At 39.6% G+C, this 23809-nt stretch overlaps 1 protein-coding gene across 1 annotated transcript in view; it reads left to right on the forward strand.

Moving 5' to 3' along the window:
• Positions 1 to 23471, forward strand: part of PLCH1 (phospholipase C eta 1) — a 196146-nt gene extending 172675 nt beyond the window's left edge. Inside the window, exons 15-25 of the mRNA XM_030575977.1 lie at positions 2040 to 2134; positions 2891 to 2988; positions 6263 to 6442; positions 6542 to 6649; positions 7487 to 7611; positions 8063 to 8147; positions 12003 to 12149; positions 12658 to 12737; positions 14752 to 14811; positions 15284 to 15644; positions 18293 to 23471. Coding sequence (XP_030431837.1) covers positions 2040 to 2134; positions 2891 to 2988; positions 6263 to 6442; positions 6542 to 6649; positions 7487 to 7611; positions 8063 to 8147; positions 12003 to 12149; positions 12658 to 12737; positions 14752 to 14811; positions 15284 to 15644; positions 18293 to 20385 — 3432 coding nt within the window. The 3' untranslated portion in view covers positions 20386 to 23471. The remainder of the gene's footprint in view (positions 1 to 2039; positions 2135 to 2890; positions 2989 to 6262; positions 6443 to 6541; positions 6650 to 7486; positions 7612 to 8062; positions 8148 to 12002; positions 12150 to 12657; positions 12738 to 14751; positions 14812 to 15283; positions 15645 to 18292) is intronic.
• The last annotated feature ends 338 nt before the right edge of the window (positions 23472 to 23809 follow it).

Genomic DNA, 23809 nt, shown 5'->3' on the forward strand with positions numbered 1-23809 from the left:
CATATACACCAATGAGATAATAAATGCTCTGTACTGGGATGCCAGATAAAGAAATCAGTTGCTAAAAAACTGAAATTACTGTCTACACTGAGTGGAAAACATTTTAATAATTTAATCACTTCAACTAATTATTCTAATTGGATATAGCCAGTTGGATGCCCCATTTACTTCAAATTTTTGCTGAAATAATAAGGCAGAGTATTATATTTTTAATGACTATTGCAGACAGACCAAGACAGACTTAGAATAACTTAACCCTTAGAACACTGTCATTTTCCAGGCTGGCAGCCAAAAGGATGCTTAGTATGATATATAGTAGTAATATTCTTCACACATACAGAGACCTCCAAATGAGACTCTCAAAATGCTAAGCAGACATTAATGAATTCTCACAACAAAACAGTATGCTGGATAACTTTAAGTGGATACTCTGTGAAAGAGGGTAAACTGAGGCACAGGGGGTTGAGGTCAATATTTTTAAATATTAGTACCTAAAATTACTCACCTAAATCTAAATTTAGGCTCCTAAATAAATGGCCTAATTGGAAGCAGTGTGTGCATAGCCCCTGTGAAAACCAGAATACTTATTCAAGTGTATTAAATGTAAATGCTTTGAAATTTTGGAACTTTGGAAATCAGAGTGAAGTAACTACATCAGGTTCACTCAGTGAGTCATTGACAGAACTGTAAGTGGAATTCAGGAGTCCAGACTCCCAGGCCCCTCGATGTAAAACTAAACAGCATAGATAATCTTCAAAAGGGTTGATTATTCTATTTCAGCACTGAGGACAGCAGGATCAACTCAGTTATGGTCTCTATTAGTATACCGTATTAAATGAAATAAAATATGTGAAGTTCAGACGGAATGTAGTAGGATTAATCTGCGAGAGAAAGGAAAAGGACTTCTCACTTACGCAGTAGCCACCTCTTAATACTGAGAGGGGAAATTAAAGAGCTCTTTGAACTGCAGTCATAATGTCCCTGAATATGTAAGAATGTTGAAATCAAAGGTTGGAGAGCCTACACTGTAGAAAAGATATTTTCAGTAAACTGGCTACTTGTTGGCATCACAAAATCTACAGTTGGCAATCATTATTGCTATTTAAAAGAGAGATGCTTATGAAAAGAGAATTCTTTTGAAATGTTAGCCTTTTTAGATAGAAATTGTACTGTGTATTGTGTGGAATTAGAATCTTTTGATCCTTTCATCTACTGTATGGCTCATAAAACAGAAACAAACGTTAAGATGTTTGAAAATTTTTCTTAGAGACTGTTTGTTCAATTCTTTGGGAATGTATTTGTTAATCTTCTCTTATAAATGGCGCAGTCATAGCTGGAAGCAATTCATTTTATATTTGTGTTACTGTCTGTTAAAGATCTTTTGCTGTTATTAAATATACTATGGTACATTAGAAATCCAATATGACCAATACAAGTTTAGTGGAAACAGCAGTTATGATTTTGGTTTTATTACAGGCCAAATGTTGGCTCTCCTCATTTTTATCTCCCACCTATAATCTGTCCGCTCATTAGGCTTTGCAAAAAGCACATGTGCAGGTTATTTGTACCAAAAGTATCGTGCAAGTGAAGGAGGAGTGTAACCTGATAGTGGGTCCAAAGGTGAGGTGGGATTCACGTGGATGATGTCTATAAACCCTGTCCCAGATTGCCGCACTGCTGTTTCATCCATGGAGCGCCTGTGGGGCGTGAAGACCTTAGATTTTTTGAGAGTAAAAATCAGGGCACAAGAGCTGACCCCACAGATCCCACCTTGGCCATCTTTTATCCTGTATTTGCAGAGTTGCCAGCAAGAATGTAGCACCATGTGCTCTGATACATTACACTGAGACAGTAAGACGATGGCCATTGCCTATTGTGAATCAAAACCAGATCGGTTATTTTTTTTAATCATAGAAATGAGATATATAAAATACCAGTCAGGTCACCTTGTGCACCTTAGAGGCATCTTAAACTCCATTTAATGTCAGTAAAGTGTTGTGGATTTACATGGCAGATGGATTCATTGATTTCCCCAACAGAAAGCTGTCAAATCAAGGTCCAAATCTCATAGCACATCTGATGATGAAGAAAGTCAACAAAATTCTTCTGGAAAAGAAACTGGGCAGTTGTACAGGTCAGAAATCCCAACAATTTTTGGCGTCGTTGAAAAAGAGAGAGATTTTGCCATTAAATGTCCATATTGTGCTTTATGCCATCTCAGTTCTCAATAGCAAATCCGTTGTGTCGCCTGCATTGTTGAAATGTATTTGCTTAAAATCCCAACACTGAGTTACATGGCGTTTCAGTGAAATACAAATAATAATTACTCTCAAAATGAATAGAAATGGTGCAGCAATACTTTGCTAGTGAAAAAAAGCCAGAATCAATTTTGCATGAAAATAGACTGAATAAAAGCACATCACAACCTCTCCCAGTTCATTACAGCTGAGAATGGAATAAATGCATTTTCAAGTATGCATTTATTGCATTTAAAATGTCTCTTTTGCTGATATTTTTTCTAAAGCTGGCTGCCCATCTTGTTTTTGTTAGTATAAGAGGATATCTAGAATGTATATGTTTGTGTGAGAGAAAGACACAGAGAGAGAGAGAGAGAGAGAGAGAGAGAAACGGGTTTGGAATGAACCATAATCTTAGAGAGTGCCCCAAATCCTGTTTAGTAAGCCTGTTGTTTTTCCTTTATTTCTTGCTATTTAAACTTGTCTTTCAGTTAGGAAACAGCTATAGTTATATAGTATAAATGGATATAACAGTGCTCAGCTGTGAATTAATTTTTTGAAAAGGACAGAATTACAGAGGAGAGATTTAAAGAATTAGTAAACATTAAAAATAAAAATCTGATTTGTTTTTAATATACAATGTTACTCAACAGGTTGGGCCGCCGGAGAAAAACCATGAAGCTGTGCCGTGCTCTTTCTGATTTAGTGGTGTACACAAACTCTGTGGCAGCCCAAGATATAGTAGATGATGGTGAGACTGTGGATGTAGATTTTACTTATATAAGTGTTATTTCACTTGATTATATATTTGGGTGGGACACATAGCTGTGGTCTTAAGTTTCCTCTATTTTCAGAGAACTTTTAAAAGTTGACCAGGTCGCTCATCAGTTATCACCTATCTTAATCCATGAAGAAAGATAGTATAACACAGTGGTGTGCAACCTGAAGTCCATCAGGGTAATCTGATGGTGGGCTGCAAGACAGTTTGTTTATATTGACCGTCCACAGGCACAGCCGCCTGCAGCTCCCAGTGGCCGGGGTTCACCTTTTCCAGCCAATAGGAGCTGCGATAAGCTGCGGCCAGCACGTCCCTGTGGCCTGCGCCACTTCCCACAGCTCCCATTGGCCGGGAACGGTGAACCACGGCCACTGAGACCCTCGGGTGGCCGTGTTTGCGGACCATCAATGTAAACAAACTGCCTTGCGGCCCACCAGTGGATTACCCTGATGGGCCACAGACTACAGGTTACGCACCACTGGTATAACACCATCCTTTTCTTCCCCAGGGAAATGCGCCCTCCTACATTTCTTCAGTTTCCTTGTGAGTTTCATAATTTAGTAATACTCCCTCTGTGTGATTCTGGGAAGGCAGACTCTTCCAGGAGAAGCTTGTATGGTCTTACTGTATTATGAAATTTATCTTAGCTTTTATCATAACAGTATGCTACTATTATTTAATATTAATATTATGTAATGCCCAGAGGTCCAGTTGGAATCAAGATGTCGTTATGCTAGGTGCTGTATAGAGGTACACATGGTCTCTGGCCCAAAGAGCTTACTGTTGTTTTACTAGACAAGGTAAAAATAGAAATTGACAGGGCTAAGATGGAAATAGAAGAGCGGATAGCCAAAGATGTAAAAACAAAGAAGAAATTCTATGTCAGCTTGTATGGGAATATATGGGCTTTTGGACTACCAGTGAGTAAATGGAGTAATTAAGGAGGATAAAGGCATCGCAGAGAAGCTCAGGCCCAGAAATCTAAAAGTGACTAGTCGTTTTGGGTGAATTTTGGGTCTGATATTCAGATGCTGAATGCTCAGTGTTTTCTGAAAATCAGGCCCCTTTAGAGTTTCTCATGTTGGGCATCTCCACCTAGGATATTGTGCTTAGTCTTGGTCACTATAGCTCAGAAAAAGACAAAAATGCTCAGAGGAAAGATTTCTACATTAAAAAAAGATTGAAAAGACTGGGTCTCTTTAGAGAGAAGATGAATAAGCAGAGGTGTGATTGATATAGAGGTGGGAGACTGGGTGCTGCAATTTACCCTTTCACACAAAACAAGGACTTGAGTACATATAGTGAAACTGAAAGACAATAGATACAAGATTGATTAAAGAAAATACTTCACACATTGCCTAATAAACTAGAGGAACTCATTGCCGCAAGATGTCATTGAGGCCAAGAGCTTAATAGCATTTTTACTAGGATTAGATGTTTATATGAGTAATAAGAACATGCACAGTTTCAACAATAGGCTATACATTTTTATAGGGGAACTAAACCTTCATGATTTAGGGCACAAGACAATAACTAACTAATAGGGCTTGGAAGAAACTTGTCTTGTGACTAGATTATTCCACAATTGCTACTAAAGGCTTTTGGCACCTTCTTCTGACGTATCTGGTACTGGCCATTGTCAGAGGTCTAGCTGTGGATCACAGATCTAGTTTTACAGATCAGTTCCTCAGTTCCTAAGTGCTGAAAGTGAACACTTGTTCTTTTAAAAAATATAAATGCTTTTCTATTAGCTGCAAACATTTCTTAATTTCTGTAGAATTTTTACTGCCTTTTTCAACTCTCCCAGAATAGTAATATAAGCAAAGACTAATTATGCCAAGGAGCAGCTTTAAATATCTGAAAGTGAAAGATACTCCTCAGGGGCTCTGTTTAATTAGAGTATTTGTCTCTATCTGTCAAGTATCAGAGGGGTAGCCGTGTTAGTCTGGATCTGTAAAAGCAGCAGAGAGTCCTGTGGTACCTTATAGACTAATAGACGTATTGGAGCATGAGCTTTCGTGGGTGAATACCCACTTCGTCGGATGCATGTATTCACCCACGAAAGCTCATGCTCCAGTACGTCTGGTAGTCTGTAAGGTGCCACAGGACTCTTTGCTGCTGTCTCTATATGGAAGTTAGAAAAAATAAATTCAAGTGCAAGGGTTATTTCTGCTTAAAAAAGTACTGTGCAGAGAATTATGAACCTACATTTAAAAGCACTTCAGCCATAAAGACAAGCTATATAAGAGTGCAGGACAATGCCTACTGACTTAGGGAAAAGTGAAACTCAGGGTAATGTTTTAGGCCCCAAATGAGAACCCAAGCTTTCATGCAAATATTTCCTCTAGTGGAATGAATGGAGGAGACTGTGGATTGCATAGGAGTTCTCCTCCCATGGATCTTGGGGATCCACGGGGAAGGGTATCCTGAGACCCATAGAGGAAGGAGGTGACTTTCTGTGGGGCTGAACTGATTACTCTCTCCCCCTTGCTACAAGGCTTCAGCTAGATTTTAGCTATGCTGTCATTGTTTGAGTCCCCTGTAGCTTCTCAGCAACAGTTCTGGCTGAGGCTTTCCAGGATTTGATGCATTTTCAATTTGCATTGATTCCTGCCTGGCTTTCCACATAAGCCTGGAAAGCAGGAAGCCGAGCAAGGGACAGTCCTGCAAATGGAAGTTGATGCGTTGGTCCATTCTGTCCCATTCCAGCCCTTGCCCCAATCCCTATAGAGGAAAGACGTAGTGGCACACACTTGCAGGTGAGGTAGGGCAAGGTTACAGAAAGAGCATAACAGCAAGGCAGTGCTGTTCTGAGGTCTATGTGATCTATCCTTCCAGGGTAGTATGGAAGAGGATTGTCAAAGCCCAAGGGGATTTGCAGGCTGTCAAGAGGTAGCTGAAAGATGTCCTGGGTATATGGAGGTAGGATGAGGAAGAACCTAATCATAGGTATGGAAAGAGTTAATTATACAACAGCTTTATTGAACTTAACACAGTTTAGGACTATTGCCTAATGGGAATTAGCAGTTACATTGTATATTTCTTCCACTTGATCTCCAGCTGTAAGAGTAAAGCAAGCATGATATGATGGTCTGTGAATCTAGACTAACTCCACTAATGTGAGTCCAAATTATTCTAGATATACACCAGTATAATTGACCTGTAAATATAGCAATTTATCTCACAGTTGTTATTCTTGGTTTTCTTTTTCTTTTTCTTTTCTTTTTTTTTAACTATAAACACATAGGGACTATGGGAAATGTGTTATCATTCAGTGAAACAAGGGCCCACCAGGTAGTGCAGCAGAAGTCTGAGCAATTTATACTTTACAACCAGAAACAGCTCACCAGAATCTATCCATCTGCATATCGGATTGACTCCAGCAATTTCAACCCCTTACCATACTGGAATGCTGGTTGCCAACTGGGTAGGTGTTTTATGTATGTAATGTTTTCACATGGGCTTTATATTAAATGCAAGTTACAGTTACACTTATCAATGATTCCTAAATCTCTTAATTCAACAGTGGCATTAAACTACCAGTCTGATGGGCGCATGATGCAGGTTAATCAAGCAAAGTTCAGGATGAACGGCAACTGTGGGTATGTCCTCAAACCTCAGCAGATGTGCAAAGGTAATGTCATACCACACATTTATTATTATTATTTTATTATAGCAGTTATTTTAGAAAATGACTTTTGCAGTCAGTTTTCCATTATTTTGCATTTAGAGCTAAATATCTAGAATAAAACAAGGAATTAAAACAAGAACTTGCGTGGGAGCTTTTTGACACATATATAAAATAATTAGCTTGGTTTGCATCTGACTTTTTAAATGATTAATGAAAGGCACATTTGCAGTGTTTGCTATAAACCTTAACAAAATGACTGCCAGCTTTCTGAATATGCAATTACCATAATATGATCTCTCAGAGTTAATCTAAGTAAGTTATTAGCACCCCATCTTGTGATATTCTGGGTTTCTCCTACAAAGTGTAGACCAGCCTGAGCAACTTGGGAGGTGAAGTTGCTTAACACCCCATAGCAGTCAGCTTTTGCAGCCTGATCTGTCACTGAAATCAATGGACATCCTAGTATTTCTGGAACAGGAGTCAGTGATCCACATGCTCATACAGCGAGCACATTTCTATTTTTTTAGGGTTTTGGTTTTGCCACCATCATTTTAAAATCACCTTAGTTCTTTGAACCAGTTTAACACTGGAACTGGTAGGATCATTCTCGTAAAATGGGCCTGAGCCTATATAGTTAGAGATCCTTGAATGAGCCTTCTGTATCAGGGCGAATGTCATTTGTAGAAATTAAGTTATAGACAGGAGGCCCAGTCAAGCATGTGATTATATGATGTTATTTATTCTATGCATTCAGGAGGGTAGAAGTTCTTTTTTTTTTCTCCTGTATAGGATTTCTAATATTAAGGGTTTTATTTTTTCTCATTCTCTGCAAACCTCTAGGTACATTCAACCCTTATTCCAGTGATCCACTTCCTGCCAACCCTAAAAAGCATCTTATTCTCAAAGTCATCAGTGGACAGCAACTACCCAAGCCTCCAGATTCAGTATTAGGAGACAGAGGGGAGGTAAAGTAGTCTGAGTGATACTAAATACTTTTTTTCACTATAACTGTCATAGAATGCCTGGGAGTGACATGGCAGCATTTGTCCTAACAAGAGCTTTTCTCCTAAATTAAAATATGCCAGTAATTTTCAGATGTTCAGGATTTGCACATTAGATCTGGATTTTCCCCACAATCCCTGCATTCTATATATTCTGCTGGTTAGTATTTCTTCAGCTGTTAGCACTGATCTGAAAGTTTGTTCCACCTGGCCACATGTCCCAATGTCACAAAACAGCAGTGATGAAGCCTACATCATCCTGTAGTCTACTGTGGCATTTCCCATAATCACATGACTAGCAAAATCACACTGAGCAGTGGCTTTAGCATTCAAATGTGCATTTATGTGAGAGCTTAATGGAAAATTATCCTTTGTATATAACGAGTTGCTTTTAAATTGTTGTTTTTTAAAATAGATAATAGATCCTTTTGTCGAGGTGGAAATTATTGGGTTACCTGTAGATTGCTGTAAAGACCAGACCAGAGTAGTTGATGACAATGGTAAGATAACATACCCTACTTTCTCTTTTCTATAGTAAATTATTGAATAATTATGAATGACTGGAATAATTTACCAGAGATGCAAAGAGTGATGAACATAGTATTTTTTGGTCACACTTTATATTAAAAGAATATTTATTAATAGTTTATAAATAGTTAATAAACAGGTCAAAAAGTTGTTTAAAATAAGGGCATATAACTATCTATAAAACCTTTACTGATGTATTTAGAACCATCAATAAAACATATTCCTCATGTCTATAATATGCTTATAACTTCTATTAATCATTTATTAGCCTTTTATAAGTTATTTATAAATGTATCCTTAATATGAAGTACAACCATATTTTCAAATAATAAACAACATATTGCTAGATCAATGCAGAGGAGAGCTGTGGAATGCTGTGGTGACAACTGCTGAACTACTAATCCTTCAGGGATTGCATGGACTTTTTTCTCATTTGCTTTAAGCCCCACCTAAACAAGATTTTTCATCATTTTGAGAAATTGTGTTTAACATCAGTTCCAGCAGAATCACTTTCAGCTGGCCGTTGCTGATATGGTTTGGACAAAAGAGTGTTAGAAACTGTGTTTAGCCCAAATTTCTTAAAAGGATAAAAAATGTCCATGCTTAGACATGCTAATATGGTTTGGTCAACCAATGCAAATAGGGTCATACTATTCTGTAATCTAGGCTGCTACATAATGCAGTTATTCAGGCATGGTTTGCCATGTTCATATTGGCCAGCCAAACCAAGGTAGGAACTGGTTAGACTCAGAATTTTCCACATTCCAATAACAATTGTGTTATGGGACCCAGTTACTTAACTCCTCTGATAATTAGAAACCTTTGTTTAATTTCAAGCCTAAACTTGTTGAAGGCCAGTTTATATTCATTTGTCCAATATTGGTCCTTAAATTAAATAATTCCTCCCCCTCCCTGGTGTTTGCCCCTCTGATGTATTCATAGAGAGCAATCATATCTTCCCATAGACTTCCTTTTGTTAGACTAAACAAGTCAAGCTCCTCACGTCTCCTCTTGTCAGGCAGGTTCTCCACTCCTCTGGTCCTAGTAGCTTTTCTCTGCATCTGTTCCCATTTTAATTAATCTTTCTTAAATATGGGAGACCAAAACTGCATGTAGTTTCCAGATAAGGTCTCACCAGGGCCTTGTACAATGGTAATAACACTTCCCTGTCTCTACTGGAAATACTTTCCCTGATGCATCCTAGGATTCCATTTGCCTTTTACATGGCCACATCACGCTGGCGGCTCATACTCTTCCTATAGTTGACCAGTATACTCAGGTCTTTCTCATCCTCTGTCACTTCCAACCAATAAATCCCAAGTTTGTAGCGAAAATTCTTGTCACTAGTCCCTACGTGCATGACCTTACACTTTTCACCATTCAATTTCATCCCATTTCTATAACTCCAGTTTTGAAGATTGTCCAAATGTCCTTGTGTGACATTCTGGTCCTTCTCCATGTTACTATGTCCCTGATGAGTTTGAGAATTACCTTCTAGTGAGTGACAAGGGTGAAGTTTCCTTGCTGATTTTTAGCTGGGCCTGCAGTTTTTGATAGTATTTGACTATAAATTATTATTGAATTGTTCCCGGCATGCACCTAGGGACATGGAGGAGGCTAGCACAGAGCTACTCTGCCAGTTCTGCTCTTGTCAGAGGACATCCTTGTGTAGAGGACATTTCCTGAGGCTGTTTTCTCCCCCTTTATGGCCCTTTTACCCACCAAAGCTATATAAAGGCAACAGGGCATACATGAGAGTCAGGTCTTGAATGTTTTAATCTTTTGGGGTCTATTCTTCTCTGCTACATCTATGTGTAATTCTCTCTCCAATGGTTATTGAATTATACGCTTAGGGACAGATTCCGCCATCCTTACTTCATGTTAAGTAATACTATAGTAATACCTTGCTATGCTGGTAGTCCCAATGAACATTAACACTGGTGAAGGTATCCATAGTGATTACGATGGGACAATTTGCAGGGTAAGTTATTACACAGCACGTGGAAGGGGTGACAGGATCTGATCCTTAATTAGGCAGTTAACATAGTTCTGACACTCAAGCCGCAGTCCCTCTAGAGTGAAGAATGGGCTGGAATCCTCTAGCTAGTGAGAAGAGAAGAAAACAAGGCTAACCCTTCAATTTTTAACAAGAGTCCTGGGAAGAGGGCAGATGTGAGTAATAATTGAACTTCTCACAGTAGAATCATGGAAACAGCTGTCTGCAGGTAAGATGATGACCAACACCAGAATCAAGAAAAACAAAATGGTTAAGAAAAATCTTGTGTCTGCAGTCAACTATATCAGTCAGATACTGTATTAATTTTTTTTGCATCGGTGTTGGACTGCAAAGCTTGATAGCACATGAAACCAAGTGAGTGTCTTTTGATGAATGATATATCCTTGGATCTTGAGCTTTAAAATTCTGTTTTCTAGCCAAAAATTGCAGAATGGGATAAATAAGATAATGGAGAGGTTGAGAAGGGAGAATGCCTTCCTCAAACTCCCTCTCTTTTTCCTTGACTCTGCGTATGTCTCCTTTACGTAGAAGTCCCTAGTACCTATCATACAGAATGCATGGTATATATAAGTAATGAGAAACAAAATGAAAACAATGCCACAGACAACCTCTCTGCCACATCAACCCCTATGGGACACTAGGCTAGCAACAGAATGGAACAGCCAGGGAGATGTGGCTGTCAGTTCTCATGAATGGCAGTAACCCGTGAAGAAACACAGGGATAGTTCCTGGGCATCTTGGCCTATCTGAGCTTGACCTATCAGACAAGTAGCACAGCAGTCTGCCCTGCCATGCCGCCACATGCAGACTTTCTGCCAGATGCTCAATCTAGACCCTTTCTGTTGTTCATAAAAGCTGCCAGAGAGATAGCACTAATTTTTCTGCATATGGATCTCTTCAGACAGCTGCATAGGCACATCATAGTGCTGCATTTTGCATTGTAATTTACACAGACTGCATTAGTGGCTATTCTCCTCATTCCATCCTCTTGACTTGCCACGCATACAGCTCAACTCCCATGTAGCAGCCACAGATGCCAACTTTCCTTGGCACCGGGGGGTGCTCGCCTCCACCCCGACTCTGCCCCTTCCCTGCCCCATTGGACCGCTCCCAAATCCCCGCCCCAGCCCTGCCTCTTCCCCAAGTGCGCCGCGTTCCTCCCCCTCCCACCCACTTCTTGCCGCACGAAACAGCGCTTTCGCTGTGCAAGCGCTGGGAGGGAGGGAGGGAGAAGCATGACTCGGCGGCACGCTCAGGGGAGGAGGTGGAGGCAGAGAGTAGGTGAGGTGGGGGGGGCGGGGAGCTGCTGCACCCACCAAGTTTTCCCCATGGGTGCTTCAGCCCTGGAGCACCCACAGAGTTGGAGCCTATGGTAGCAGCCACAAAGCAAAGGCCCCACTTAGGGAAAGGAAATGGCTATGGTGCAGCATCTTTATTTATTTGTCTGCTAGTGACTGTGAGGGATAGCTTAGTGGTTTGAGCATTGGCCTGCTAAACTGAGGGTTATGAGTTTAATCCTTGAGGGGACCACCTAGGAATCTGGGGTAAAATCAGTACTTGGTCCTACTAGTGAAGGCAGGAGGCTGGACTCAATGACCTTTTGGGGTCCCTTCCAGTTCTATGAGATAGGTATATCTCCATATATATATATATATATATATATAGTTCATGGGAAATAATATACAGTCACTTGTGCATCAGGTCTGTTTGGGTGATTGCTTTCCTTACCTCTGGTGTTTCACAGATAATAATGTCAATGTTGGCTGCTGCTGCTGTATTTTCCTGACTTTCTATTCTGTTTGTCCCATAGGATTTAACCCTGTTTGGGAGGAAACTCTCACTTTTACCATCCACATGCCTGAAATAGCTTTGGTTCGATTTCTTGTTTGGGACCATGATCCCATTGGTCGAGATTTTGTTGGACAACGAACTGTGGCCTTCAGCAGTCTTGTGCCTGGTTAGTTCCACTCATTGACTTGACTTTGATATTTAGCTGAAAATAGGAGGAAGGATAGTTTTGTAGTTGAAGCATAGAATGGAGAGTCAGAACAGCTGGGTTCTGTGCCCAGCTCTTCCACAGACCTCCTGTGTGACATTAGGGAAATTTCTTAATAGCTATGAGGGGGAATCCTCAAAGCTACCTCAGGGATTTAGATGCCCAGTTCCATGGGCTTTTGAAAGTCTCAGCCTCTGTATCTGTCTCCTCACCTGTAAAATGGAGAGAAATACTTATTTACCTCACTAGAGGGTTGCAAGACTAAACTCATTAATGTTTGTGAGGCCGTTTGAGGTTCTCAGGCGGAAGATGTTATGGAAGGGGACTGTATTATTACTAATAAACAATTGCTCGGAGTTACTGTATATGAAATGTATAATTGCAAAAGACATTGTATGGACAGCCTTGCTAACTGCACATAAAATGCATAGTGCTGATTCTTTGTTACTTTGTTTTCTCATTTTATTAGGCTATCGTCATGTGTACTTAGAGGGACTAACTGAAGCATCCATATTTGTCCATATAACAATCAATGAAATGTATGGAAAAGTAGGTATACATAGGAACATAAATACTTTACAAATGTTTCTGTGTCGTACTGCTGGCAACAATGGGTTAAGATGCATCACTATAACCTCGCAGAACGAATGGGGGCTTTGACTGATTCCTACAATTTTGGAACATGGCATTTTTCATATTGGATCAGACTAGTGGTGTATCAAATCTAGAGTTCTGTGTCCGGCAGGGGCTAACAGCTAACGCTTCAGAGAAAAGCAAAATATACAGAACAACGGCAATAACAACAAGAGACATAGGGCTCTGCACCTTGTGTTGTCACCTTCTCCAGTGCTCTGCACCTTGTGTTGTCATTTACACCAGTGCAGTTTCACTCCCTTAGCCCTTATATAAATGACTGCACAAAGCACAAGGGGATGGAGAATAAGGCCCATAATATAAAATTTTCCCCCTGACCCTTGCAGAAAATCACTTTAACCTCAAAGCAATATCATTGCCATAATCCTAGCATGCATAACTGTGAATGCTCTTTTCTTTGTCACCTAATATTCATTCCTCACCTAGGTACAGTAAGTACACCCCCATAGACTCATTTTAAGTTACTTTATTTTTAAAAAGTAATTGTCAAGAGCTGTAGTCACACCATTACTTCTGGGTATTTGAGAAGACATTTTAAACTCCGATTTTAGTTCTTAACCATTTAAGTTGTAGCATGTGAAGTGTTGTTGCTTTTCTGCCATATTGCAAAAGTTGAAAAATTTTTAAATTTCAAGTTTTAAAATGAAAGCGAAAGCTCATTGCATTACTCATTATTTCAGCATTAACTGCCTCTGTTCAACAGTTTACAAGAGGTGTAAAGGTTCTATAAATAGGGGGTTAAAAGGATTACCAGAAGTCAACAGCATAGATAAGTTAATTAAAACAGAGAGGGGTACCAAGAATAAAAGGACCTTCATTTGAATGACTATGTTTAGATTTATTTTTTAAGGAGTGTGAAAAGAGGAATCAGGTAGCTCAGAGTCTTTCTCTCTGCTCAGAGCAGATCTAAACAACAGGATCTAAAACCAACATCACCAACACTTTGTCTGCTCTAAAGCACCTACAATTGCTCCAATGAGTAGATCTGTATCAGCGGAAACATTTGAGGGGAGAAGGCCAGTGTAAATGGAGCCTAGGTCACCAGTTTTAACACCGTTCAGCTCAACGGTGACTGAATTTGTGACCATTTCATGAACATCCTGTTCTATGTTAAATGAGTTGGGGATGTCAGTCCAGATTCATGTGTACAGGTGTTTACCCCACAATTGGCACCCTGGTCTCAGCATGTAAGTGGGACTGAATGCACATGGGAACTGAATTACTTGCTTTTACCTCCGGAAGTGGTCCCTTCAACAAAGGGTGGAGGCCATTGCAGAGCAACTTGCATTGACACCACTTGGTCTGTATCTGTTCTGTGGAAACACAGAGATCTTCAGTCTCCGAAGTGATCAATCTGGCATCTTTCACCAACACTAAATCCATCTTAAAAGAAAATTAAAAGGACTAAAGAAAATGTATAGGGGCTTCCAGGATCTGTAGGTATCCAGAAGCACAAGTGAATACAAATGAAATCCCATGTCATTGACATTCAACAGGTATTGCTATTTGGCTTGCATACTCTTCAGAGAGGACAGAGTTCAGGAAAACATTGAATTTCTGAGTAATTTCATAGTATAATTGGGCTGAATGATAGCACTAGGAGAGGATTTAAAAAACACCCTTTGAGACTTGACCTCTTCTGTACAAAATTTTGCCCCACCACCAAATGCTTACTTTAATGATGTACTGTGTTGTTTTTTTTACAAGATATATTTAAAACCTGGAGGTACTTTCCATACCCTGTATAATTGAGAATGCCTAGTGAAGTGTCTATCTGATTGAGATTGGTGTAAGATTAATAATCTATTTTAAATAACTATAGAGAATTACTTACACCAACTATCTTGTTTGCTTGTGTCACAACCTTGAAAATGTTAGCCAAATATGTTTGCATTTGTTTTCCTTTCAGTGGAGTCCTTTAATCCTCAATCCCAGTTACACTATATTGCACTTTCTAGGAGCCACTAAGGTAGTCTTCATTAGCATGCACTTTTCACTTGCTGGGCACAGATTTATCAAACAGTTCCCAGTCGCATTATGTACCATAACTACCATATTGCTTCATTCCTCATTAAGATTCTGAAATATTTAAATGTTGCTTTGATGAGGCCCATGTCATAAAACTCTAAGTTAATGGGCTGCCTGTCACTGCAGAGCATTTCTTACAGTCTTGTCAGCTCTGATTAGGAAACTTCTAGTAAAGATCCACAGTAATTATGGCAGGCTGCCTTCCTAATGAGGGGGAATTCATACATGCACGAACTCATGGTGACCTATGCTGATTGTTTCCTGGTCTGAATATGTGTGAATTAGTTGGTGTGAATTTTTGCTTTGTTTTCCTTTGTTTTGTGATATTGCATTCATGATTCACAAATATGTATTCAATAGCAGTTTAAAACACAGGCTGAACTTAAAGATTGTGGTTGTTTTCTTGTTTTCAGAATAGGCAGCTGATAGGACTCAAAGGGTTGTTTAACAAGAATCCCAAACACAATTCTGCTGAAAACAATGGACATTACGTGCGGAAACGATCAATTGGTGATCGAATTCTCCGACGCACAGCAAGTGCTCCGGCAAAAGGCAGGAAGAAGAGCAAAATGGGCTTTCAGGAAGCTACAGAAATTAAAGACGGTACCTCTGAGCCAACAGACATGAAAGACACAGAAGGAGTTATAAGGCGTACAACGAGGAGTTTGCAAGCACGTCCTGCTTCTATGCCAGTTGACAAATTCCTTCTGATGGGATTGTCTTCACCAGAATGTGAAACCATGAAAGACACCAAAAGAGATGAAAATACCTCTGGTAAGATGCTTCCAAAGTGACTTTTAGTGCAGTAGCTTTAAAACCATATTATTAAGCTCAGTACTGCAATCCTCATGTGAGTAATTCCACTGAACTCACGTGAATAAGGACTGCAGGATCAAGCCCCATAGGATGTAAAATGATTGTTACGCTTATTAAAGTGATACGCAATAAAAGTGTCACTTGCATTTTTAAACTTCTTTCTGAAACCCAAGAAAAGTTGCCTCTCCCCAGACTAGGCAAATGGATTAGAGTATTTTCCACAGATTTTCTTAAAGAACACTTGTAAAGTTTCTTTTCATAATTAAAAACATTAGTTTATTAGCAGTTGATTTTTTTAAGTATCCTTTAGAAGCCTGAAGATGAAATCCACCTCCTTGCAAAAATTATTTCCTCAATCATTTTCAAGCTCTGGGTTTGTTAATGTGAGGTTACGCATGACAGCTATGAGCATTGTGTATTTTTAATGTTTTTTTTCAAGGGAAAAAAGCAGGAAGCATTTGTTTTGGAAACAATGTATATAAAGAAAAACATGGACTTTGCAAACAGATGTAAAAGGGGAAAAGTAGGTCAAATTTTGAATCTAAGAACCTTGACGTCCTTTAAAATGAACTTTACAACATTATAAACCTGGATTATATGGGGAAAATGGTGGGTGAAGCTGGAATCTTAGTTATTTTTGATATTCCTAGATTAAAATGTAAACGCTCACATGTAGTATGTTTTGATTCTTGAAGTTACTCAGAACAAAAATATTTTAGATCCACTGGGCCTGAGCTTGATATCTGATACACTGGGGTGAATCCAGTGGACTTTGGTGTAAGACCTGGGCAAATGAAATGCAGACCCAGCTCAGTGCGCCAAACAGGTGACACATAGGAGCATCTGAATAGTTCCAAAAAGTCTGTAATTTTGTGGCATTGGTGTCTGAGACATTTTCATTCCTGATCCAGAGCTCCCTGAAACATCTGAGCGGCACTTTTCTTTCTGCAAATACTCCATTCAGACATCTCCATGGCTGTAGAGCTTGGCCATACCTGGAGCACCCTTGCTCCAGGTTCTGTACTTTTGGCAGTGCAGAGCAGCAATTCAGCACTCCTGTTTTACCCACTGCAATCTGAAAGTCAGATTGGCCCCTTCATGCTGTTCCAGTAATATAAAAGGGCTGTTCACCTAGTAAAAATGGCCCCTCAGGGAATAAGGGGTTTCCTTAGATAGTGCAGAGCTGCCCGAAATGCTCTACCATTGTCCCCTTTTCAGTTCTTGATACAGGAAGCTTGCCGGGAATATGTCGGTGGCAGGAGGCATGGCCAGCGTGTGTCTGTATTCTGGTTATTTTTGGCTATGGACTGGCACCCTACAGAGCTATTGCAGCCACTCTTAAATTAGAGCAAGCTTAGCCAGGCCCGTGTCAAGGGAAAGTCTATAGCTGTAAGCCATCTTTGCCCTACTTCTCTGTATTCTTGGAAGAAACAGAATCTGGTCCCTAGCTTTTAAAAGCTGATTTTGGGGGAGCAGTGAGCAAAATGAAAACAAAGTTCCCCATCGCCCTGTATTCCTTCTTCAAATAAGTCATTAGAGATTCTGCAGGGGTCTAGAATTCAAAGGTTCTATCTTCATCTGCCAGAAGGCTGTTGCAACGTGGGCATCCCTGGTAGAGGATGTGGTAATTCCTGAAGACTCTGCAGGCAGCAAGATAGAAGATACCCTTAGAAGGGACTTCAAAACTTCTTCAGTGTTCTGAAGGCCTTACTGGCAACCACGTGCTAGAGACACAGTGATCTGGTGTGATCCTCATAAATGGGCCACAATCGCAAAAGTGAGTAAGCTAAGTTATCAGCAGATAGATAGCCCCAGAATGGTCCAGGGAGCTAGGCCACCTCGGAAGAGACCTATTCACATTCAGCCAGAACACAAAGGTGAGGTTATTCTTCACCAGGGAACCAGACTAAATGTCACTGGGAATAAACTCTCTGGCACACAAATGACTGAATCAGCTTCTCTCCGCTTTCTCCTTCTTCCAGTACTAGGAAGAGTGATTTAGAAGGTTGGAATGACTGTGGCCCTTCTCCCTTTTTAATCACCCTCAATTTGCTAAGAAGGTTGTGGTTCTCAGACCTAGTGGAACTGTTGCACAGTTATTAGAGGCTCACAAATTAAATCTTAAATTGTACATAAACTGTTCCCAAAAACATTCTGCATGGGGTCCAACTATCTGATGTTTTACTCAGAGTTCTTATAAACATGCCTCTTGTTTCCAGATATATTATTTTGTTTAACAGAGCTGTTTTGTTCTGTCTTTATTGCCATGCTTCTTTATAGTACAAATCTGAATAGGAACACAACTGAAGGTAATGCCACATGTGCAAAATACAGTACCTCATTGACATTATTTACGACAAATATTACATCACATGTCTGATGTAATAGACATTCAAAGGAAGCTTCAATGAAGTTCCTACAACTATATTTTCCCATTTATTCATATCACACAAATAATTTTTACTAAACCTGCACAACTCCATAATTAAGTCTTATCACAATTGTAACTAATTTTACATTCTCCATTTGTCTGTCTAAAGGCAAAATAGTTGTTAGCAGATAGTAAACAAAACATGTATAACTAATGTGCTTTTTATTTGATTTAGCAGATAGGAACAATGGTACAAGTGTGAACCAAACAAACTTGAAAGAACATATCTTTTCATCCCCTGAGCAAGCTGCACCTTCTTCAAATTCTGCATCTCGGCATAAAAAAGCTACTTCCCAGAGTGACGCCAGAATTGGCAGTTCTACAGAATCACCTGTACATGAACATGCAGAAAGCTTGGACTTTGTAAGTGGCATAGCTGAAACAAATCACTCCACAGAATATCAGAAAAGTCACCTTTCCAATGAACCTGTTCAGATAAGGCAGGTTTCAGTTTTTGATCTTGGTACAGAAAAAATACAAGATACAAATTACACAGATGAAAAAAGAGAAGAAGAGACTGGAGGGTGTAAAGAGGAGAAAAAAATACTGGCAGAAAGTTGTGTTTCTGCAAAGGAACAGGAGTTTGACAATAATAAATATGTCATTATGAGCAGTACTGTAACCACTTTTTCACTGACTGATATATCTTCCACCATCTGTTCTGACATCTACGATTTACACTCGACTGCAGCTCTGCAAGATAGTGATGTTTCTCGTCTCATAGATGAGGTTTCTTTAACAAACGAGAGCAAGATGAGTAGTTCTGTCTCAGCACTGATTGGACAGTTTGATGTTACAGATGACCAAACTAATCTGACTGTTGTTTCAAGTCTTCCTGGCACCAGCAACCAAACCTTCAGTGTGGTGTCGGCACGTCCACACATGTTTACTGTTGATCTAAGTACACCCCTTAAACAAAACTTTACTAATGTAAAATCTGTTGAATCACCATTATTTTCAACACCAGATACCGCTATGTTTTCCAGCCCTGAGACGACAGAGTATTCTATGTACACAATTATCCATGAGGCATCTCTTTCACCAGCCTCTGACTGTAAAACAAGAGATGAACGAGCTTGCAAGAAGTCAGACTGTGTGGAAAATAACATTCCTTGCACTTCCCCTCTCCGCTTGCTAACAGCAAATCCCAAAACGAAGTGTGGAACAAATTGGGAAACACTTGAGGATTGTAGTTCCTACACTTTGGAGGATACAATAGTTGACCCTCCTGCTTGTATAACCTCAGCAGGCAGCAGTCTTATGGAGGTTGATGGGGATTCCCAAGACCTCCTGATAACTGCATATGAATTCAAGAGAGAAGATATGAGCCAACTTGCTGCTTCTCTGAAACTGAAGCATAATCAGGACTCAGTACGCTACTGTGAGAGAATCTCTGGGAATAATTTAATTAATGAGGACCTTCACAATGCTGCCGTGGAGAATTCAAATAACTTTAGGACTGCAAGAAATCAAAGTTTTCCTTACCCAGCATTTCAGAGTGTTGGCTTTTTGCATAATAATTATCTGCAAACTTTAGATACACAAAATGATTTGTTGTACGTCTCCCAAAGATCCAGATTTAATATGCATTCACCTACACCCAAGAACACTTTGCCCTACCCTCCTACTGCAGCCGTCAAACAACCTAGTCCTTGCAAATCCAAGAGCCTGGGAGACTTGACATCAGAGGATATCGCCTGCAATTTTGAAAGCAAGTACAAATACATAAGTAGAAGCTTTATTACATCTGGCATGAGAGACAAGAAAGTTGCAGCTATGAAAACTAAGAGACCACAATCTACAGACACTCTGACAGAACAATTGCGAAAACTGGTGTCCTTTGACCAGGAAGACAACTGTCAAACTTTGTATTCTAAGCAGAATGAGGATGATTGCCCCAAGGCATTGGTCAGAAAATTGTCATCCAGAAGTCAAAGCAGAGTACGCAACATTGCTAGTCGTGCCAAGGAAAGACAAGAAGCCAACAAGCAAAAACTTTCTAATGCTAGCAGCATAGCAGGGGTAGTTCTAAGAAACAAACCATCAGTATCAGCTCACGTTATCAACAGGCATTCCACTGGCTCTTACATAGCAAGATACCTGAATGACTTCAGTGGGGAGGATCTGGAAAGTCGAGGTGTACCAGAGGGCGCATGTACTGCTTTGCGTTATGGATGCAATGACCAGTTTTGTACAGATGATTCCATTTTGCAGATGAAGCCAAGTAGTGATGATAAACCAGAAATTTATTTCCTTCTGAGACTGTAAATTCTATACATGTATATGTTCAGTGTTTACAAACTATTTCAGTGAATGAAGGATTTTTAGCAAGAAGTATAGTCCTTGACTTTTAAATTATTTAGAAATGCAATTTTAAGCTAATGTTTCAGTCTTGATTTAATGTGCCGTTTCCTGTCAAAGATTATGTAAATAGATTCTGTGATCCTTTCTTATGGATGTATGTATTTTTATTCATAAATGACAAAATGAATTATTTGCATGCAACGGATCTGAACTTTCACAGTGTCCTGTATTTGTAACGCATGTAAATTTTAACAATAGAGTTCTGCACATCTGTGCACATCAGCAGAGCTCAGCAATTAATGCAATAAATATATTGCTTTTTTTCCTAGACCTTTTAGCTGCTTGCAGAGAGAATTTTAGGAGGCTACCTTTTTGGACCCCATCTTGGAAATGCTACTTAGGATAATGCTTTCTGCCATCAGTAGTCAATGGGACTATTGACGGTGGGAATCACTATGACCAATAATAAGTGTTTTCAGGATTAGATACTTCATTCATAAAGCTGTTTTCTATCTTAATTGTATTTACGTTTGTTAATGTTGATTTTAAGCCTTTCCATACATGAACTACAGATTTGCAGCATTGGGATTCATTCAAATTTGCAAGTAACTTGTAGATCGTCTTCCGCTCTTTAAATGAAATAGTATGGTAACTTTTTCTTCCTCTTGTTGAGTGCTTGTTTCTGGATGGGAGTGTGGTGAAAAGGAATGTTCTGATACATAGACTTCTTTCAGCATTCCTGTTCACCCTGCTCTCATCCTGAAATGAGCATTAAACAAGTGGAAGAAAATCTTGCTTTCCAAATATTTTGTTATGTATTTTTGATATTGCCTGTATATGTAACTTGAATACAGTAGCAGAGATGTTTTCTATGTTTGTAATTATATGCTAAATTTTTGATTGTCAGTATAGTGGTTACTGCATACATAGCAGGTTAAGTAGTTTGGCTTCCGTCACCACATGGTTTTGAGAAAAGGGCTTTTTCTGCATTATGTTGAAAATGAAGTGAGTTAATTACAAAAATACACAAAACTTCCCTGAAGGGAGCAAGATAGCTTTATTTTGGGTTTAAAGGTATAATTTGCTGACAATGTGAACACATTTTTCATGATATGTAATAGACCTTTTATTTCTTTTCTTTTGTAATACAGGATATTATTATTCATGGAGACATCATTAAAATAGATTTTTATGCACTTGGTGCATATTTAGTGATGGTACAGCAAATGCAATTACTATTGAACTTGTGGCAGTCAGTGACTGCAGACATTTGTCCTGTCGTGCATTTGCAATAAACCCTTCTAATGGAAAAACCAGCTTATTTCAGATGGTGGTCATACTTCTAACTAGTAATTTACAATTCAGAACATTCTGTTTTCTAAAAGGGAAAAAAGCATCCAGTGTTGCTAAATGATTCTGATAGGAAGTCATATTTACTGAGTATTTCTATAACTACTAGTTAGCAATGACAGTGCCATATTTACCATTTGTCTATTCTCTTCCTATAGAAGGTTCTCCTAATCCAATATTTTTCAATGGAATGTTCCTACTTTTTTGCATCAAAATGCCCGTTTGTAGATTTTGAATGTTAGCTGATACAGTGTGTATTTTTAATAGATCTATTTTTTTTTTGGATCTCCTGGTTTATTTTTTTAAACCAGTCACATGACAAAAATATTTTGTGCTGTATCCCTCAGCTAGAGCAAATCAAATCAAAACGCACACACAGGAATAGTAACTATATGGCTGGAATCATGTTGAATATAGTCTCCAGCTCTATTAGCTGCTGCTAAATCGCTGTGTTCAGTGACAGTATTGGGACCCCTCCAGTCCACCTGTCCAGTGCTTTTAAGGTACATCTATACTGCAGGTGGAGCATGCCTCCCTGCCTGGGTAGACGGGGTTGTGCTAGCAGGGCTTGAGCTTGTACACTAAAAATAGCAGTGTGGAGGTTGCGGCTCTGGTGAAGAAGACTCAGGGTACCCATCTGAGCTCAGACCTAGGGCTGGGTGGGCTTGAGAGCCTGGGTTGCTGCCCAAACCACAACCTCCACCCTGCTATATTTAGCATGCTAACTCGAGCCCTGCTAGCATGAGTCTGTCTGCCTGGGGTAGGATCTAGCTCCCTGTGCAGTGTACATATACTGCTAGTTCCCCAGCCCGAAGGTACCAGGCTGCTGCAATTGCAAGGTGAGTGCGCTCGTGCTGCTTCAGATCATGACTCTCTTTCAGCTATCAGGCTCTCAGGATAGCAGAGCACTGTGGACCCCCTCTGAGAGCTTGAGCCAAACCCATTAAAATCAGTGGGTCTTGGATCAGGCCTGTACCCAGGCCAAAGGTGGCCAAACAAAGGATGAAAGGAGTGAATGGACAGGGAGCCAGAGAAGCAGGAGAACGGAGAGGGAAGCAAGGAGCTAGGGAAGCAAGGGCAGGAAGATACTGGTAGCTGGGGAATTGGAGAGTGGGGGGAGGAAAGAGTAAAAAATCAAGGAATGTAAAACAAATATTGACTGGCTTTTGGGGGTGGGGGAGTAGCAGCATTAAAGTGCTTCAGTGCGAAAAAACAACAATGGCACATGTTGCCCTTTGGCTTCAGGCTCTGCACTACCACCTCGAGACCTATTCTTTCTCCTCTGACAGTATTTTACTGCCATTCCCATTGGAGCTAGACAGTGTTTGTGTTGAAGAACCTCTTGAATGTATGCAAGGCATTGTCCAAAAATGTGAACTAGGATTATAGAACACTGATTGCAATGAATGCTGGATTTTAATGCACCAAGCACCAATATTGCTGCCTGCTCATTCTGATGTTGTTTTACATTTTGTCCAGATCCCTCACTCTAGATAAATGCGTGAATGCATAACGCAGCTTCATGTACATTGTCTCACTTCAGTGCTGAGTTCCTAGGGAACAAATATGCTATTTCAAAGCATTCATGAATATGACGACTCTGGAACTTGTGCAAAATATGTGAATGAAAAACAGGAAGCCCCCGAATAGTACATAATTATGCCAACTGCTTGGGGAAAAAAAAATGTTTATTTTGTGAGATTAAGTAGGTCACTTGTTTTTCTTTGTCATTGTTTTTGCATTAAAAACACATGTTGCTGTGATTATACAATGTATCAACACCTTTTTATTTTTCGTTTTGTTCTTAACAGTCACTTTCAGTGTTTACAAATGCAGCAAGGGCAGGAATCTTGCACTAGCCAAGTGATTGATATATGTGACTTCGAATCAGCTATTCTAACTGCAGAATTGTTCTTTAGTCATGCTCACTTAGATAAAGAGAAATGTTAACAGGCTTCTTTCTAACTATGGAATGCTTTCACTAATGGAGTTGAAATCATACACTGGGAACTGAAGCCCCTGGATCCAGATCCAGAGA

This window comes from Gopherus evgoodei, chromosome 9, assembly GCF_007399415.2.
Source record: "Gopherus evgoodei ecotype Sinaloan lineage chromosome 9, rGopEvg1_v1.p, whole genome shotgun sequence".
In the NCBI taxonomy this organism is placed as follows: Eukaryota; Metazoa; Chordata; order Testudines; family Testudinidae; genus Gopherus; species Gopherus evgoodei.